This window comes from Lepisosteus platostomus, chromosome 12, assembly GCF_059453375.1.
Source record: "Lepisosteus platostomus isolate fLepPlt1 chromosome 12, fLepPlt1.hap1, whole genome shotgun sequence".
NCBI lineage: Eukaryota > Metazoa > Chordata > Actinopteri > Semionotiformes > Lepisosteidae > Lepisosteus > Lepisosteus platostomus.
The window spans coordinates 29402353-29423217 of record NC_142622.1 but is presented as its reverse complement, the minus strand read 5'-3'; the positions used below and the strand labels follow the sequence as shown (position 1 = coordinate 29423217).

General features: G+C 39.5%; 1 protein-coding gene across 1 annotated transcript in view; it reads right to left on the bottom strand.

Moving 5' to 3' along the window:
- kiaa0319 (KIAA0319 ortholog) overlaps positions 1–20865 on the bottom strand; it is a 61634-nt gene that overhangs the window by 15586 nt on the left and 25183 nt on the right. Inside the window, exons 13-16 of the mRNA XM_088601559.1 lie at positions 12229–12377; positions 11597–11748; positions 10970–11108; positions 1643–1802 (exon numbers count right to left, since the gene is read on the bottom strand). Coding sequence (XP_088457685.1) covers positions 1643–1802; positions 10970–11108; positions 11597–11748; positions 12229–12377 — 600 coding nt within the window. The remainder of the gene's footprint in view (positions 1–1642; positions 1803–10969; positions 11109–11596; positions 11749–12228; positions 12378–20865) is intronic.

Sequence of the window (20865 nt, the reverse complement as noted above, 5' to 3'; positions counted from 1 at the left end):
GCAGATGCTGTTCACTGCAATTAGATGAGTCTGTAGATGTTGTTGATTTGGCCAATTTGCTCATTTACATTAGATATGAGTTTGAGGACATGTCCCATGAGGACTTTTTGTTCTGTAAGCCGCTACCAACAAGGACTACAGGAGAGCAAATATTTCAGCTTCTGAATGAATTTATCGAAGAGAATGGCATAGACTGAAAAAAATACTTTGGAGTTTGTACAGATGGTGCTAGAGTGAAACTGGAGTATTTTCCAGTTGAGGCAACAACAGAGTGGATCAGGAACTCCTTTACTGTTGATGTCATAGGAATACCCAAGGATCTGACCTGTGCTGAACAAGAGAAGTTGCTCGAGTTATAATCTGATGCAACTTTGATGACAGAATTGAAACGACAGTCACTGTTGGAGTTCTGGTTCCAAAGACATATTCAGCCCTCTCATTAAAGGTTGTGCTGTTTTTGATGCCTTTTGCTACTACGTACCTTTGTGAGAAAGGCTTCTCTGCTCTCACTGCAATCAAGACAAAGTACTAGAAGAAAATGGATGCTGAACCAGATCTGCGTTTGAAGCTCACTGCCTTCTTCCGACATTGCAAGGCTTTGCTTGACTAAACAGGTTCACCCCTCTCACTGAAATGGTAAGTGCTCAGTGCTATTTTTATTATATATGTGTGCACACACACTCATTTGGTCATTGAGCTTTTCTGTGGTTCCAATGAGAAGATGACTTGTAGGTGGTACTTGGATGCTTTATTTTGATCAGGGGTGGTACTTGGTCCAAAAAATTTGAGACCACTGAGATAGATTGATCTACATAGTCTTACTATCTCCACCAAAACACCTAGAGTAGAGTATGTTATTCTATACTTAGCCTTATTTAATACTGAGTATATATATCATAAAGGCTGCAGTAAACAATGATTTTATTGTAGACAATAGTTTTGGGTATTTATTCTTTAAATTGAAACTGGATGGTATTAATGATAATATCTCCCTTGAATTATACCTTTATCTAGGAAGCATAGTCAGCAGGTTGCGAGGATGGACCTGCTAGCATATTTAGTCTCCTAAAAACCTAAAACTTTAATTCAATTTTACCTTTCAGAGGGATGATTGGCCAAAGCACAAGGCCAAAGCTCCAAAGCTTAAGAGTTGGCTTAACAAAGCGAAAGTAATGTCCTTGAGTGGTCTATTTATAGTCCTGTCTTGAATCTGGTAGAAAATCGGTGGCAGTATCTTAAAATTACTGCCCATCTACGATTCAAAGCTAACTTTACCAAGTTTGAGCACGTTTTCAAAGAATGGCTGAAAATTGCACCACCCAGGTGCAAAATTTATCAATATATTTAGACCAAACCATTTAAATTTTCTCTCAGTTGACCAAAAAACTTTTTGCCACAAGTATTACTGAAATGCTTTGTAGTACACTCCATGTGGGATCTGAGGTGGAATGGGGTGAGTACAAGACAACGAAAGGCACTGTATGTGACATGATGGTTTAAAATGAAACAAATCCTAACTGCAGACTCCTGTCATCCCCTCATTGACTGCAACAGATGAAAGACAACATGCATAGGTAAAGCACAGAGTGAATCATTTGAACCTGCAGTATCTGGTAAAGACTTGATACAGTCTGACGTGTACCTGAGCTCAGTCTGTGCCTGCACTTTCTGCACGATGATGTCAGAGTCCAGCACATTGAGAAGCACGGCCAGCTGTCTCACTACAGTGTCCTTCTGCTGCTGGCTCAGCTGGCTCACACCCACATATAGTTCCAGCTCCACCTCGTCCTTTCTGTGGGGGTCTAGAGGCAGAGCACATCAAGGGCTATTCTGTTCATTTATGAGGAATTTTCAAAGGATACACATAATAAAGAATCACCAATTATTTTAGTTATATCCACCAAACTGGAACAGCCAATTGTGTCATTCACATTTTTCTTGGGGGAGAATGAGCAAGTGTAGGCAGACAGTTGTACAGGACAGGTCTTGTATAGGACGATCAGTGAGAGTTGTAGGAGAGGTTAGTCCCCTACAAACAGCACCACTTGTCTGTAAGTGCTCCAGAAGCTGCAGGAGGGTTTATGTGTCGCTGAGAACTGTGACAATTCTCACAACACCCTCAGTTTCACTCACGCGGCGTTGTGCACTCATCATTGTGCCTTGCTGCTTGGAAAATACTGGCCACAATTTACTAGTGACATAACTCAAGCTTGAAGCTATGATAATAAGAACCCAGCCTATGCTAGGGCAAGGTCTTTTTCCCAGTTAAGCTACTCTGGAGGCCACTGGAGGCAAATTGTTGATGGGTCCTATTACAGAATCATTTTTTACACTGACCAAATATGACAGGAAATCAGCCTGTGGTAATGTGTCATTCATGACTGTGAATATTTGTGAAGAATTTAAGATTATTCAGCCTTCTTTGCGGTTTGGCATAAATTATGGCATTTTCTTGTGACTGACAACACAGCAGATGAAACAGCTAGGCTGATACCTTTTAGAGCGGGAATGTTTCAAAACCAGAGTAGGCCAAAATGGCTTATATGATACTGTATGATCATATGACTATGATATTTGAATTTACTAATTTAAATTTTTTACTAATTTAAATTTTAAGTTACTTTGTTGTAATGTTATTGACACTGGTGGCATGAAAGTGCAGTGACAGTGTTTAAGAAGTTCAAGTAGGTACTGTAGGTGCGTCAGCCTGTGCAGGCTGCAAAGAACAGATAAAGGTTTATTCCATGCAAAAGGGAAAAGAAAAGAGACACAACATTTCAGCTGTGCTTTTCCTTTCAGTATGGAATAAACCTTTACCTGTTCCTCCTTAAAGTGTTAGTGCAGATCATAGTTAAGTGCTTTGTTACTTCTGTTGCCACTCATACGTCCAACCCATCTACTGCAACTTACTGAGAAGAGTGTTACAAAGCCCATAGAGTAAAGAGTTGCAGAAATTAAGCCTTGATGTTATAAATGCATCAGGCACTCCGCATTGGACATTCAGCTGAAATAGCTCCGTGAAGTTGCCCCCCCTACACACAGCACAAATTATGAAACCCACCTCATTCATTAGTGCTGCGTTTGTGCCCGTTTGTGCCATTGAAAGAAGTGTTTGAACAGAAATTTTACTGGTGCGCAGAAAATGTCAGCAGGAAAAGCTCTGGGGCTTCACAGTAATGGCTTCCCCATTCACCCATCAGCCGTAGTCAGGAATCTGGGAGTTGCACTTGATCCCCTCCTGTCATGTGAGCCTCACATGAACAAGTTATAAGTTTTTTTCACCTTAGAAATTATTACACATTATAGAGATAGCTCTATCAGCTCCGTGAAGTTGGCCCCCCTGCAGACAGCACAAACGATGAAACCCACCTCATTCGTTAGTGCTACTTTTGTGCCAGTTTGTGCCATTGAAAATAACATTTGTGCTGCTTTCTTTTCGAGATATAGCGCCTTGTTTTATCGATGTCGTGATGTCACTCAGCCCCCCTACAATGTTGTAGGGGAACCGGACTGGTCTCAATCGTTAGTGCTGCGTTTGTGGCGGTTTATGCCGTTGAAAGTAACTTCCCAGCTGCTTTCGTTCCTTAGATATAACGTCCTCTTTTTCAGTGGGTGACGTCACTCTGCCCCCCTACAACGTCGTAGGGGAACTGGACCGGTCTCAACCATTAGTGCTGCATTTGTTCCATTGAAAGTACTGTAGCGTTTGTGCCAATTTCGTTCCCGAGATATAGCGCCTTGTTTTTCCGGTGATCATGTGACCATGCATGGCGACTTTGACCTCCAGTAACCCTGTCTGCTGAGTTCAAGCACTCTGTTACCGGCGCGAGAGTAACAATTCTGCAACTTTGTTCCTCTGTTTGCCCTGGTGAAGGTACGGCGGTGGATTTTGCAATTAATATCATTATCTTCTATGTGTTTGTGTGAACAGGAAAATTAAATTTGTCTCCAATATCATACCAGAATCAGAAGAGTTGTGGGTGAAGCCTTAAAAACTGAACATTAGCAAACAATTGTATGTTCTTACAAAGAGGCTTTAATGAACATGTCTTAATACCTTGTAGCGGTGTCCTTTTTTAAAAACCTGAAGAAGTAAAAGGTTTTGCATTGTCTCCTTAAAGAATGTGTATTTTAAATGTGAAAAGGAACAAGGACTTCAGGACGTTTTTTTTTAAAGGGGCACTATGTACAAAGTTTACACAGTTCATAACACATCCGAGAAACAACAGTCTACTATCTCACACATGCAGACCACGGCAATATTCGTAACCAAACAATGTGTAAAACGTTTAACAATGTCAGAATAACAATGAAAAATACAGAGTTTTAATCCAGTACATTTCCCTGGTCTCTCAAGTGTGGTAACAGTGTAACACACCAGATGATGCAATTTTATATCCACTCTGTGTACCAACCCAACATAGTTATACTATGTGAGGGTATAACTTAATAAAGCTCACAAAACACATTTTGTCCTGTTCTATGCTCTGTGAAGGCAGATCTTAATCCATTGTCAAATGGTTAACTCTACTACATTTACTACAATATCGGAATCATCAGTTTTGTGCCTGCTGCTTTCGGGACATGATACAAACACTGTAAACCATGCAAACATTCCCAAAGATGCTCAGAACCTCAAAGAGGCAGGTACTTCAATGTACATTATAAACTCCTCTCCCCCCCTACAGGTAACGGAACAATAGAAAGGCAACAGCTCCTTAATAAGCTATTGCATGCAGTAGGTCTGATATCTACTTTCATACACAATTAAGAATTAACAATCAAAAATCACAAATATGTAGTGCAGTACATGGAATTGAAACCCTCAAGGCTTAAAAAAAATCAAACAACTGAGTAGTTTGAATCCCCAGAAAGAAATAAGGATGAATGCAAAATACTGCATAATGCTTAGAACTGAAATCTCAAACAACAAGTCGTGGCAAGCTTTACACTACTCTTTTGTTAGCTGCATGACTTCACTCTTTAATCTTAGTGTTAATTTGATGGCCAAATCCCTAGCTAGCCATGGCCGAGGTATTATGGAAAATGTTTAATGCAAATATAGAGACGTCCGATGAACACACAAAAATGTAATAAAAACTATAATTTCATCAAACCTGGCTTTAACTGTACTTCTTTTCAATTTTCACGTGATTAATAATAATATCCTCTCAGTTATATAGCGCTTCTCTGGAAACCCCAGTGAAAGCGCTCTACAGGTAATGGGGACTTCTCTCCACCGCGTAAATTAAAATTTATTTACATTGTTATGGATTACAGTTTAAGTGCACATCAAAAGTTTCTATATACGTAGATATATATTTATAAATTCATATTTTTTAGACCCGCCTACTCACGTTAACTACAATACCAAGGCCCATCGCCCCTTCTTTCGTTTATAATATGTTTTTAAAGCATTGCATTCACCACTTAATCATTTCAGCTTTTACATCAGCAATTTGTAACGTCAGAGATTTTTTGGGGTTCAATTCTCCTTGTAACACTAACAGAAACAAAACATAATTTAAATTCAGAAGTGTGACAAATCCTTTCAAGTTTCACTTGCATGTGTAGAAATATCCTGATAACGACAAATGAAGCTTACTAATTTTTGTGGTATTCCCTGTTGTATAAAACAAAATAAGTTTCTCAAATAACTTTACTTTCAAATAAATTTGTGGGGACGTCAACGTAGCATCATAATTACAGTACAGTATTTCTAGTTTGTAAAGTAATTTACGATTTGGAAGAGGAGGTCTTCGCCAGAGATGCAGATAATAGATCAGAAATCAGTTCAACTGCAAAGGCTGGGGTCAACTGCTCAAAAGATCACAACTGAAAGATCTGGTGGTTGTGAACTTGCTGTTTTTGTATGGTGCCGACGGCAGAGAGTGACGTCATGGCCAGAAAAAAGAAGGCGCTATATTGAAATGTAAAACATCCACCCCCACCCGACCAGACGGGCTCGGAAAACAAATTGCATCCATTGTTTTCATCACATCCAGTAATTTAAGTACCGAGTTAGTTGGTACCAGTAAATGTCCTTGTAGATAGTGTAGTGCCCTCGCCCGGTGGTGAGGAGGAAGCGCACCTAGGCACTCAGGGTACCGCGAAGCAGGCTGGGAGTTGTAGGCGGGGGGAGTCTGAGGGTCATCACGATGACCAGCAGCTGACCCTGCTTATGTAAATAAGTGTTATATTAGTTTAAGTGTCCTGTGTAGCTGTGTAAGTGTGTAGTCTTCTGTTAACGAGTTACCACCCTAAACCTGTGTACGTGTTCTGTCGGTCCCCTTATGTGTGTGTAAAACTGTGTTGGTTTTGGTTTGATAGGAGAATAAAAGCAGTTGCTTGTTTCGCTATCTTGTCTCCATTTGTCCTTTGTCCTGCGTGAATTCAAAAATGCTACAATAATCACGCGATTACCCGATAAAACAGGGCGCTGTATCTCAGAAACAAACGCAGCACTGACAATTAATAATTATAATAATAATAATAATAATAATAATTATAATAATTGCTTACACTTATCTAGCGCCTTTCTGGAGACTCCACTCAAAGCGCTTTACAGGTAATGGGGACTCCACCACTTCACCTCCACCACCACCAATGTGCAGCATCCACCTGGATGATGCGACGGCAGCCATAGAACGCTCACCACACATCAGCTATTAGTGGGGAGGAGAGCAGAGTAATGTAGCCAATTCATAGAGGGGGATTATTAGGAGGCCATGTTTGGTAAGGGCCAATGGGAAATTTGGCCAGGACGCCGGGGTTACACCCCTACTCTTTTCGAGAAACGCCCAGGGATTTTTTAATGACCACAGAGAGTCAGGACCTCGGTTTTACATCTCATCCGAAGGACGGCGCCTGTTTACAGTATAGTGTCTCCATCACTACACTGGGGCATTAGTACCCACATGAGCCGCAGGGTTAGCACCCCCTGCTGGCCCCACTAACACCTCTTCCAGCAGCAATCCTTCGTTTTTCCCAGGAGGTCTCCCATCCACGTACTGACCAGGCTCACACCTGCTTAGTTTCAGTGGGTTGCCAGTTGTGAGTTGCAGGGTGATATGGCTGCTGGCATTTGTGGTGGGTTTCATCGTTTGTGCTGTTTCTTGGGTAGGGGGGGACTTCATGGAGCTGGACAAGCAAACATGTCCTAGGTCATTACATTGCATACTGCAAAAGGCACGACTTCACCTGGGAAAAATTTGACGATCTAACAAAGGCAGTCATATCTGTGTCTTCAGAGGTCAAGGTGTGCCCTCACGCTGTATTCTACACCAAGGACTGACCAGAATCACAAAGATAAAAGGACTGTGAGCTGATCGTTTCATGTTTTCACACAAGACCCCTGTAAATACAAACACGTGGATAATGCCAGTTTTTCAAAGAATATGTTCACTTCTGTTCTGTGAAAATAAAAATATTGTCCAATATTACCGTAGTCTGTATGTGTGAGATGGTAGGCTCTTATTTCTCGGATGTGTTATGAACTGTGTAAACTTTGTACATAGAGCCCCTTTAAAAAAAAAAAAAACGTCCTGAAGTCCTGGTTCCTTTTCACATTGGCGAATGTGCTTTGCATAAAAAAGAGCAACAATGGTTCAGAAAGTTGCAAATTCAAGTTATTTTAAATACGTGGCTCGACAGACAGGTTGAATCTTCACATGTCCCTTGATGCCTCAGTCAGAAACATTTCAAATAAACATTCTTAAATGTTTATTTAAGAAGGAGACAATGCGGAACTTCTTACTTCTTCAGATTTTTAAAAAAGGACACTGCTACGAGGTATTAAGACATGTTCGTTAAAGCCTCTTTTTTTTGTAAGAACATACAATTGTTTGCTCATATTCGCTTTTTAAGGCTTCACCCACAACTCTTCTGATTCTGGTATGATATTGGAGACATTTAATTTTCCTGTTCACACAAACATATAGAAGATAATGATATTAAATGCAAAATCCACCGCCGTACCTTCACCAGGGCAAACAGAGGAACAAAGTTGCAGAATTGTTAACAGAGCGCTTGAAATCGGCAGATGGGGTTACTGGAGGTAAAAGTCACCGTGCATGGTCACGTGATCGCTGGAAAAACAAGGCGCTATATCTCGGGAACAAAATCAGCACAAACGCTACTTTCAATGGCACAAACGCAGCACTAACAATGAGACTGGTAAAGTTCCCCTACGACGTTGTAGGGGGGCAGAGTGACGTCACCCACCGAAAAAGAAGATGTTATATCTAAGGAAAGAAAGCAGCTGGGAAGTTACTTTCAACAGCACAAACCGGCACAAATGCAGCACTAACGATTGAGACCAGTCTGGTTCCCCTACGACGTTGTAGGGGGGCTGAGTGACATCACACCCCAAAAAAGAAGGCGCTATATCTTGCGAAAGAAAGAAGCTGGGAAGTTACTTTCAACGGCACAAACCGGCACAAACGCAGCACTAATGAATGAGACAGGTCCAGTTCCCCTACAATGTTGTAGGGAGGCTGAGTGACGTCATGACCCCGAAAAAACAAGGCGCTATATCTCGGAAATGATAGCAGCACAAACGCTACTTTCAATGGCACAAACCGGCACAAAAGTAGCACTAACGAATGAGGTGGGTTTCATCGTTTATGCTGTCTGCAGGGAGGCCAACTTCACGGAGCTGATATAGTATAATGTGTAATAATTTCTAAGGTGAAAAAAACTTATAACTTGCTTGTGTGGGGGTCACATGACAGGAGGGGGATCAAATGCAACCTCAGTGCAACCAGATTCCTGACTATGGCTGATGGGTGAATGGGGAAGTCATCCACCATTACTGTGAAGCGTCAGTGCTTTTCCTGCCGACATTTTCTGTGCACCAATAAAATTTCTGTCCTGTTGCTATTTAGCTTCAGGAAAGCCAAAGCTTTGATGTCAACCAGAGCTTTATGTCATGCAAACAAGACACAAGTGATGTAAAAGATAAGTAAAATTTAACATATGGTGCCAACTGTTTCCAAGTTGGTCCCCAAGTATTCAGATTGTGCTGTTGTGTTACAAGGCTGGCCACAGCAGCACAGTGTTTGTAGTAGCCTAACAGTATGCTAATCTAGAGTCCGTGCTGTTAGTTCAGGTGAAACCTAAATTACATTTATGAGGAAATGTTAAGAGCAAGATGAGAGAGGTCTCTTCCTTTATCTCACCTCAGCTGCACAAACGGATGACATTGACAACATATATGTACAGTGCCTTGCAAAAGTACATATGTATGGAACCATGATGTATTCAACTGAGAATTTTTGCAATTAATCGCACAAAGTACTCTTTATGTCAAAGTGAAAAAATTAATTAAAAATAAAAAAACAGAAAATAATTGAATGCATAGATATTCACCCCCTGAGTTAATACTTGGTAGGGCCATCTTTGGCAGCAATTACAGCGTTGAGTCTCTTTAGGTAAGTCTCTATCAGCGTTGCACATCTTGACACTGGAATTTTAGCCCATTGTTCTTGGTAAAATTGCTCAAGTTCTTTCAAGTTGGATGGGGACCGTTTGTGAACAGCAATTTTTAAGTCATTCCACAGATGCTCAATTGGATTGAGGTCGGCTCTTTGACTGGGCCACTCCAGGACATTGACCTTTTTGGTTTTAAGCCACTCCTTTGTGGCTTTTGCTATATGTTTTGGGTCATTGTACAGTTGGAAGATGAATCATCTTCCAAGTCCCAGTGCTCTTACGGATTGCAGCACATTTTCCTCCAGTATTTTTTTGTACTTAGCTCCATCCATTTTTCCTTCTGTCTTTATGAGTTTTCCAGTCCCTGCCACAGAGAAGCATCCCAAAGCATGATGCTGCCACCACCATGCTTCGCTGTAGGGATGGTGTTCTCAATGTGATCTGCTGTGTTAGGTTTGCGCCACACATAAAGTTCAATTTTGGTCTCACCAGACCATAGAATCTTCCTCCAGATTGTTGAGTCTCTCACATGCCTTTGGGCAAACTCCAGCCGAGATGTGATATGAGTTTTTTTCAACAAAGGTTTTCTTCCTGCCACGCTCCCTTACAAGCCAGATTTACAATTTAGTGTGCGTGCTATTGTCGTCTCATGTACAGTTTCTCCCATCTCCATCATGGAGGACTGTAACTCCTGTAAGTTGCCGTAGGCCTCTTGGTGGCCTCTCTTACTACGGCTCTTTTTGCCTGGACACTCAGTTTTTGAGGACGGCCAGTTCTGGGCAGATTCACAGTTGTTCCACATTTTCTCACCTTTTTAATGATGGTCTTCACTGTGCTTTGAGGTATATTCAATGCCCTGGAAATTTTCTTATATCCTTGCCCTGACTGGAATTTTTCAAGAACCTTGTCTCAGATCTGCTTGGAATGTTTCCTTGGAAATGCACTAAGTAGGAAAGCTCCCAGACACAGGTATATTTATTCTAAAATCATGTGAAACACCTCAACTGCACACAGGTGGACTCCAGTCAAGTAATTATGTGACTTGGAATAGAGAGTTGGTTACATCAGAAGTAATTTAGGTGTGTCAAAGCAAGGGGGTAATTAATTTAGTAAAATGTCTGGATTTTTGTTTCACTTTGACATTAGAGAGTACTTTGTGTTGATGAGTGGCAAACATTCTCAGTTAAATACATAATGGTTCCATGCTGTAACACAATAAAATGTGAAAAAGTCCAAGGAGGGTGAATACTTATGCAAGTCACTGTATGTTTTGTCACTCTTTACCTGACATTGACACATCGTGTAACATCTTCTACTGTCTTACAACAATGTTTAACAAATGTCACACTCAGATCAGGTTACTCACTTGGTTTAAAAATGTGTTTGATTTCTAAAGTGTTTTAGAATATCTCAACACCGTTGCTGTGTCTCTCTGCATCGGATCCTACATGAAAGCAGAAGCAGAAGTCTTCTCTTCTCAATTGTTTTGTGTCTGGCATTTTGTCTGGCATAGTGTCAGCTCTCTTTAGAAGCCTACCTGGACACACTTCCACTGTAGCAGCGTCAGTGCTGGAGTAGCCCTTGGCATCAGTGACGTGCAGCTGGAAAATGTAAGTGCCTTCCACCAGGTTGGTGAGGTGGAGCACGGCCTGGTGCTCAGAGCCATAGATGACATCCTGCACACAGGGAGAGGAGATCAGCCTGGAACTCATACGGTAAACAGAAGAACAAGGTATGCCTTCCAAACACTACCAGCACAATACGGCCAGAATGTCACTATTCGTTTTTCAGTAATAAAGAAATATGCACTAAAGTCACTGAAGGAGTTCAAAGAAGAGTGATCACTAAGATTTCTGAGCTTAAAAGCATGATGTACTCATCCAGGATTAAGGCACTGAATTTCTTTAGTCTTCAACGTAAATGTGAAAAAGTCAATCTAATTGAATTCTCCAAGCTCAATAGTGAAAATAAGGTTTACAGAGAGAGACAAAGGAAGGCCATATGGAAGTTAAAATGGTTATCCTGTTTGTAATTTCACATGTACAGTACCTGTAATGTTTATATACCACTATCCAGTCTTTTATTAGAAAAAAATTAAAGGTATCTTATAAAAAAGTGTAAATTTATTTTTTTTGGACTTGAAAAGCATTATATGGCTACCCACTCCAGAAGCTGGGCTTTGTCCGTCCCTGACCCATCTATATGAAACAATGCCCTGGTCATCAGTGGATGCTGAACCATCAAGAATGACGGAGTTATTTGGAAGGACGAGAACATGGCTACCTCCAGCACGGGCCACTGGAGGAGCATTTTTCTCTGAAAAACATTACACACACAAGAATAAGACTAATCAGAATAATGGAGGAGAGTAGGCAGTGATTCTGTGTTAAAATGCTTAACAGTAACCCACAGTAAGAGTAGACAAACACTATTGCTTTAACATTAGAGATATGTTTTCCTATGGCCGCACGTAATTGGTATTTTTAAGAAAGTTGGGCATTCTATTTGCCCAAAGTATGTAAGATATTTTTGTCTTTATTAAACAATAATATCATTATTAACTTCACCTTCATTTAAAGGTCACATGGCTATCACTGCATGATAAAGGTGAACACTAGGGGGAAGAGGATTTTCAAAACAAAGAAGAAAACAAAAGATAATTGTTTTTAATTTTTATTAGCCTGGCCACTTGAACGTCCAAGTCCAGTTCTTGAATTTGGCAGTGGTGTGAGTGGAATCAGGACTTACTTTTAAGCTCTTAAGTGGAAGGTAGGAGCACTGCGATGCAGATCTCACCTTCTTTGAGTGTCACAGTGATGATGCCATCGCTGGTCAGGCCCTGCTGGTCTTTCACAGTCAGCCTGAACTTGTAAGTGCCAATCCTGAGACCTGTCACAATGGCCAGAGGTTTGTCTGCCTTCTCAATCTTTGCACCAGATGGGCCACTTCAAAACAAGAACAGTGCTCATGGTAATTATTTTGGTACCCCATGACATTGAAGAGCCCCTAAAATCCATCCGCTCAATTTATTTTTACCTATTTAGCACAAGACATAGACATACAGATGCAGCCATTCAAAGTGCGTGGCACAGACACGTACCGGAGGTAATTGGCTACAGCCTCGCGCGTCACGATGCAAAATACCGCGGTACGTGATTGGTTGACTGACAGGGGCACTCGTGGTGCGTTGGTCGGTCATAGAAAGATTTAAATGTCTTTACTGTGCCCGTTTTAGTATTGAATATTTATATGGAATTTTACCACTGAAGGGAAATCTTAGTAGCTGAGCATAAAAAGAATAGGAGCATACTGTAACGCGTGTGAAAGCCATAAACTATATTAATTTTGGAACATAAACATACAGTATATGGCTGGTCTCGGTAAAGAAAAAATACACACCAGTATTCCATTTCTCCCTAAACATTTTAAGCATCGAAGTCCTTAACTAACGTGATACCGGAGTCAACAAGCATACTTTTAGAATTTGATTAAAAGGGAATATAATATGGAATCACGTATTTAAGAAATTAATAACAATATAATTATATTCATGTACCGCAACACAAGAATAGTACACGCTGTACGATGTCTGTTGATAATGTTTCTAAGGCTTTTCCACCACTCATCATGTGACTTTGCCGGTGGCGCTGTGGGTTAAATTCCTGACTCCTACGTCACATGTTGCGTGTTGACTCCAACTGGAGCCATGACTTTTTATAACAAACATTTCTTTGAAAAAATTAAACGTTTCCCTGGGTCAGAGATTAAATAAAACTTCACTCGCACCAAACAAATTTATATTTCTAAATATCACAACATGATTGAATTTAAGTCATTTTAATAACAATGAATAGTCACCTATGCGTTATTGATTTAAATCACGTTTAAATCGCCTTTATTTAAAACCCATAAAGCTGATACTGATTAGACTTGTAATTATTTAAAACTGTATTACAGCAGCACAATGCACAATGCAATGTAAATCGCTATCTTTGTCTTCTGCGTAATAATGTTCACCTCTCTGTCCAGCAAATTAACAATAGTAATAATAATGAACTTTATTGTATATGGCGCCTTTAAAGGTGGCTACTCAAAGCGCTTTACAGGATAAAAACAATAACAACAATACTGTTAGGCTGGGCAAATGGTTGTTTTTTTTTAAGGAATACAAAATGAGATATAATGATGTGTTCCGGCTTAGACATTAACGAAGAGCATAACACGTGGGCGGTGTAGCGGTCGGCTCAGGCTTTCTGAGGCTCAGGCTATCTATACCGATGCACTGCAAGTACAACCCCCCTCTCTGCGGGAGTGCTGGTTGTGACTAATTAAACCGGTTTCACAGGTATTTTCAAAGTAGAAGGAGGCGAGATTTCCAGCGAAAGACACCTCCCCCCCCTCCAAAACCCAGTAAGTACAGTACTTACTAGTTAAGAAAGCTAGGCTCCTCAATGAAATCGCTTTAACATGCTAATGCGTTGGTGTAACAGTCCGGGCGTGGCAAGCTTCTAATGTCAACCCGACAACAGCGAAAGGAACCCTTCTTTCATTGGAAGACAATGAACATATTCTAGCCCTTAATGAATTAATAGCAAACATTGTTTACATAAAATACATTTTTTCCAAGAAAGTTTAACCTTTGTCACTAATGAAACCACTAAATAAAGACATAAATATAGAAATCGTAAGATTTTTCAAATACATGACTTTGCTAAAATTTATTTAAAAATAAAAATGATTACAAACGCCAGCGGAGAGAGAGAACAGGGGAGGGATGTTGGTTTTGCATAAGAGGCAATGAGGCAATGAGGCTATGGAAATGAGGTATATTTGGGAATGTGGAGTTACATGTTCTGGCTGTTTGTGAATTATCGTTATTGAGTATGGAGTGTTGAGGTTTTGAATATTGCGTAATGCTTTATGCTGAAAATTGAGGTGGATTTTGTTTATGATAAAGAGGATAAACTGGGATGGGAGGAGGGTTTGGTTTTGCATAAGGGGCGTGATTTTGATAATTGGAGGAATTTGAGAGAGTTTGAGGGCTATTTTTGGTTTGTATTAAGAATAATTCGTACAAGATATTGAGATTTGTTGATAATTGGAGGACGGTTTTGCTTTAATGGTTTGATATATTTGATTTTGTATTGTGGTTGTTATCTATGTTTTTGGTTGGTATTATGTTTATATGGTTGTTTTTGTTGGTTGGTCGTTATTATGGTTATTATGTTTATTGTGTCATTTTTGATTATTGGATGTAATAATCAAAAGAGAGAGAGAGAGAGCGCCTTCTTTTTATTTTTGTAGCCAAAGGGCCTAGCAGATCAGATTCCCTTCCCCCAGACACGTTTTCACAGTTTAGAAGCCGCTCTTCAGACGCAGGCGAGCAGCCCCTAGATAAAACATCAACTTTATTTAAACTCCAACGAAAGTATTAATGGTTTTTAATTACCGTACTCTTATGGAACATGCCACCAGCCATCTGCATTGAACAATTAAAAATAAAAAACGATTACGATTGGCACTCCTGTAGCTTTTTCACGAAACCTCCTTTTTCATGAAACTTCCAACAGAGCTGTTCAACTGGTTTTTATCGGGCACCTCTTATGTCAGGCGTAAGCGATAAATATAGAGTATTTAGCTGAAAAGCTGTACAACGCAAGACATTCAAGGGCGGCCTTCCCCTCTTTAGGCCACCCAGCTCCCGTTTCCTGACGGCCTACGGAGTCCCCGGGGCTCCAGCGCCCGGTACTCCCGTGCGATGTGTCCCCTCTCCCCACAGCGGTGGCAGATGACCAGCCGTTGTCGCTCCCCCAGCATCGCCGCGCTGGGCATCTCCTCCTCCCCATCTGATTCCTCGTGGGCCCCTCCGTTGGTGCCCACCGGTCTCCTCGAATACGGCATCAGCCTGCTCAGCCAGAGCCAGGGCCTGCCCCAAGAGGACCAGCATCACGTGGCACTGCACCTCAGTCGACGCCAGGGCCCAGAGGAACGCCTGGAGCGCTATCTCCCGGTAGGCCTCCCCCGGGAGAGTAGGGTAACCCTGGAGGGCTAAGTAGGCCACGTCTGCGGCTGTTACCTTCACTGTTGCCTGGATACCTCTTTATTTAGAACTCACTCTTCCCCCTGCCTGTCTGGCTTCTTTTAATCCTTCTGTGCCCGGATTGCAGCGGGTAAGATATTTTTCCAAGAAAAAAAGAGAAATTAAAAAAAGAAATTTCACCAGAGCCCCTTCTCGTGTCTAATTTTTTGTTTAGAAGGATTCAAGCAGGATTTTGGATAAAAGGCAGCAACCTTAATCAAGCCCAAATCATAATTGAACCCATTCAGAGCCTACATTACATTTTAGCGTTTCATTCTGAGCGGGAGACCCTCACACCTGAAGAAGGCTTCCGTTTTCTCCTCTTTTAAGCATGTGTACAATGCTGTAATACAATTTAAAATAATTAAAAGTTTAAACAGTATCAACTAAACTCCATTAATACAAGTATTGAGTGGTATTAAATAAATACAGCTTTTTAGTATAGATTACACTTTTCTAAAATGTATTTAAAAAATAAAAACGATTACTAATCTAATCTTTCCACGTTTGATCCCAAAATCCCAAGAAAAATAAATCTAAACGGGGATAAAGCTACGCTGAAAGTTTATTAATATACTTAGAAGACAAAGATAACAATTTATGTTGCATTTGTCTGATTGTGAAACAAAAAATACATTTAATTAACTGCTCTCAGTGACAGCTGACAATCCTCCATACACTCAAGTGAAAAATTAGTAATGCCAATGTAAACGTCGTATTTACAATTTGTTGATAATAGAAATGTTAAGTTCTCTAAAACTTTGCGAGGCAGCAAAAGGCAGCAAAAGATTCGAACACCCTATATTGTAATGAGCTGCTGAGCTGAGAATGGGTTATGTTGCTGCTGTCAGAGGGTGTGGAAAGTGCCCGCGGTCATTTAATTAGTATTACAATTCGCACTGATTCCCTTGCGAAGATATGGACATAAGAATATTCGTGCGTGGTCAAAAAATGGCATTAAGCACTTACAATTAATATGGTTAATAAGAGTAAACTGTAACATGCTGTAACAAGATCGGCTAAACTGCAACAGGTTTTTGTCGGGCACCTCAAGTGTCAGGTGTAAGCGATAAATATATTTAGCTGAAAAGCTGTACAACGCAAGACATTTCGTTACTCTAGGTTTCGTGAAAAAGCACATTGTGGTGCTGTAATACAGTTTAAAATAATTAAAAGTCTAAACAGTATCAGCTTATGTATGGGTTGTAATTTAAAAAAAGTCAAAAACTGCACTCAAAATGCAATTTAGCGCTTTCTGGCAAGAGGAGACACCCAAATTAATAATGTTACATGCTACTGTTTGTGCATTGATATAGTTATACTGCTATTTCCTTAGACACGTGATTCCATGTTTTATTTTGAATCCCCGGCGGAACCAGGCATCCATAAGAATCAAGTACTGTAATAGGTTTATTCCATGCTGAAAAAAAAGAAGAAAGAAAACACATTCCATAAGAATCAGCGCCTTTATATAGCGCCTTTAAAGGTGGCTTCTCAAAATGCTTTACAGGATAAAAACAACAATAACAACAACAACAATATTGTGTTTCATTGCACTTTGACAGATCATCTTTAAATCAACTTTTGATTTAACTGTTGACAGTAAATGTTTATATTGTAACGCATACAGCCTCCATTCCTTAATAAAAATGTAGCCTAAGAGGGGAGGGTCTGCTCACACAATCCTCCATATACTCAAGTGAAAAATTAATAACGCCAATGTAAACGTTGTATTTACAATTTGTTGATAATAAAAATGTTAAGTTCTCTAAAGCTTTGTGATAGTTTACCCAGTTTACCCATTGTTATTAAAAATGACTTGGATTCGAACATGTTGTGATATTTAGAAATATAAAAGTCAATTAATTGTCCATTTCTATATTTATGTCTTTATTTAGTGGTTTCATTAGTGACAAAGGCTAAACTTTCTTGGAAAAATGTCTTTGCTGTCTTGCTGATAGGTTAAGCTTTCGAAACTCAGCCCCAAAGTCATGTGACTGATTTTTCGCCCTGTTTTGTTGGTTAAACACAATGATCACAAGCACCACCATGGTAACTGGGATGTGTAGTTTTTAATTCAGTTTGAATTATAACTGTACGTACTGTCTTCATATTTGGCCAGGGCTTTAAAGAGAGGGCGCACCAAAAATATTCGGTGCCGTCGTCTCCGCTTTAAAGGTACCCCCGTGCTGGAAGAATTTCACCTCGGAACGTTCGCCCAGTGTACATACTGTATAGGCACATCCCGGAATTTTGACTTCACTGTGTAATGAAGAAATTTAAAGACTACTTAGCATGGATAAAAAAGCTTGGATTCCCATGGACGGTATCTTATACAGAACACATATCTTTTTCTATTGTCTTTGTTACAAATAGTGTGGACCAGCGTAATACTTTTGAGTTTTACTGGTGGAGCTCATACAGCTGTGTCTGGATATCTTGGTCAAATATTCAGCTAGTGTGTATTGCCTGTTTGGGGTTCTGTAGCATTCCACACGGCTGGGCACCTTGTTCCCCCCTCCCGCTGTTTAGGGAGAAATTGAGTATTGGTGTGTATTTTTTCTTTAAAATACCAATAACAGCAACATACAGTTTACATAATATGTTTAAGTTCCTAAATTAATATCATTTATGACCTTTATGACCTTCGTTATGCTCCTCTGCGTTTTATGCTTAGCTGCTAAAATTTCCCTTTTTTGACCGGGGCGGGGGACATTCGGGAATGTGAGTCTGATTAAGAATGAAAAAAAAACATTTTATTTAAAACGCATTTGCGTTTGTCTGGGTGCTGACAAAGTAAAACGCAATTACTTTTTGACAATGAAAAACTGTGTGTGTGTGTGTCTCTCTCTCTGCTGGCATTTGTAATCATTTTTATTTTTAAATACATTTTAGCAAAGTCATGTACCATAAAAGTATGGTAATTAAAAACCATTAATACTTTCGCTGGACTTTAAATAAAGTCGATTTTTTTCTCTTTTTGGCTAGACTTGACTATTTAGCCATGAGATAAACAATACTTTGTCATTTAAGAACCTTATCATAAGGCGCATTTATGAGCAATCTTATTTCCTATTTCTGAACATTATTACGCAGAAGACAAAGGTAGCGATTTACATTGCATTGTGCATTGTGCTGCTGTAATACAGTTTAAAATAATTAAAAGTCTAAACAGTATCAGCTTATGTATGGGTTGTAACTTAAAAAAAGTGGCAAGAGGAGACCCCCAAATTAATAATGTAACATGCTACTGCTTGTGCATGAACATAGTTACTGTATACTGTTATTTCTTTAGATATGCGATTCCATGTTTTTAATCCCTGGCGGGACCAGGCGTCCATAAGAATCAAGTTATAGGCGTCATTGCGCTTTGACAGAAACCAAATTATATAGTTATTAATTTCTTTAGATACGACATTCCACATTATATTCCCCATTAAACAAATTCTAAAAGTATGCTTGTTGACTCCGGTATCGAGCGGATTCGCAGAAAAGCTTAAAACTTCCACTTTTTATACACGTTATTTCACATTAGTTAAAGACTGCGATTCTTAAAATGTTTAGGGAGAAATGGAATACTGGTGTGTATTTTTTCTTTAAAGTACCGAGACCAGCCATATACAGTTAACATACTGTATGTTTATGTTCCAAAACTAATATTGTTTATGGATTTCACACACATTATGGTAAAATTCCATATAAATATTCAATACTTAAACGGGCACAGTAAAGACATGAAATATACATATACATACTGTATTAAGTACAGTATACATGTTCCTAAATCAATATCTTCTATGAGCATGTGAAAGGCATGGTGAATGTGGACCAGGGCAATACTTTGAGTTTACAGCTTGTCCAAGGTCATTCATTAAACTGTAAATACTATTAGTAATATCTTCGGTAAAGACTTTGATGGCGACAGCTCAAACATGAGAGGTTGAGCTTTATTAGCTCCACCTTCCGGAAATTCAGGATACTATTAATTTATTTGCGGTATCATGCGGCGCTATGTGAGAATATACGGTATTAATACCGTAACTTGCGGTATACTGCATCAAGCGCACCGGAAAATAATGCGGTATCGCCCGCTTGTTTTGAATGGCTGCATCTGTATAAAATAAAATAAAAAAACTCCCTTTATTTATCTATCAAGACCATTTGAGTTGCTGTCAAACCTAGCATCTAACTAGTTAAGAGGGGATTGATTATGTGAGCAGCTTTCAAGTCTTTCCAAAGATTCTTAATAGCTTTATTCTTAAAATACTTAAGTATAGCTTTGGCTTTATGCTTTGGGGTAGTTTTGTCCCAGTTTTAGTTGTGAAACAGGTTTTTCCTTAACGGTTTGCCAGTATTATGCTCCGTTTGTGTTCCCATCAGTCTTGACAAGATTCCCTGGCCCTGCTGATGAGAAGCAGAACTTTAAAATAATTATGCCATCCACCAGGATTGACAATAGGGATGGCAGTGATTGAGTAAAGCACTATTTTAGGTTTGCGCTTTTCCATTTTGACCATAAAGGTACAGTTTTCTCTTCTCTGACTATAGAACCTTTTGTATTTCATGTTTTCAGTATCACATAGGTGTTTTGTTGCAAACACCATGCTGGATTTGAAATCCTGTCAGTTTGGAGGGACAGCCTGTTCTAGGTTGTGTATGAGTGTCCTCCACTTCTTAATAATCAACTGTATGATGCATAAAGATATATTAAGGGTCTCTGAAATGTTTTAATACCCTTCTAATAAAATAACATGTCTCCATACAACTTCATTGATTAGTTGTTTTCAGTGCTCATTGGTTTTCATGGTTGAATCATTACTTCAAATTAACTACCTGACTGAAGGACCAGCGTTAGATGTGTTTATTCTGAAATCATGTGAACCAATGTTATTGCAGACAGACAAAGACCACTCAACTAATTTTGTGGCTTATTAAGGTATTTTCTTGTACCTAGATTAATTTATGTTTGCCACAGCAAAGCATTTGAATACTTAAGCAATCGTGGCATTTCCATTTTTTCTTACATATTTATTACCTATTTACTTCTTTCTTTTTGGACTTTGCTTTGGATATATAAAGAATGTTGCAAATATTAATTGCTACTTCAAAGTTTCATTACTGCAATCTTTAAATAAACTAATTGTTAAAATTGTGCAAGGGTCTAAATAACATTCTGAAGCACTATACATGTTCTTTGTTGGCACTTTGAAAAAAATGTTATGTTCAAGCAGAGTCTGTTCATTTCTGTTCAGTTAAATTTATCTGCAACATACAGTAATAATCCTGCAAAAACATACATTAGAGAGTCTTAATCTCAGCTTTAAATGTGGTAAAATTAGCCAATAATTGAGATA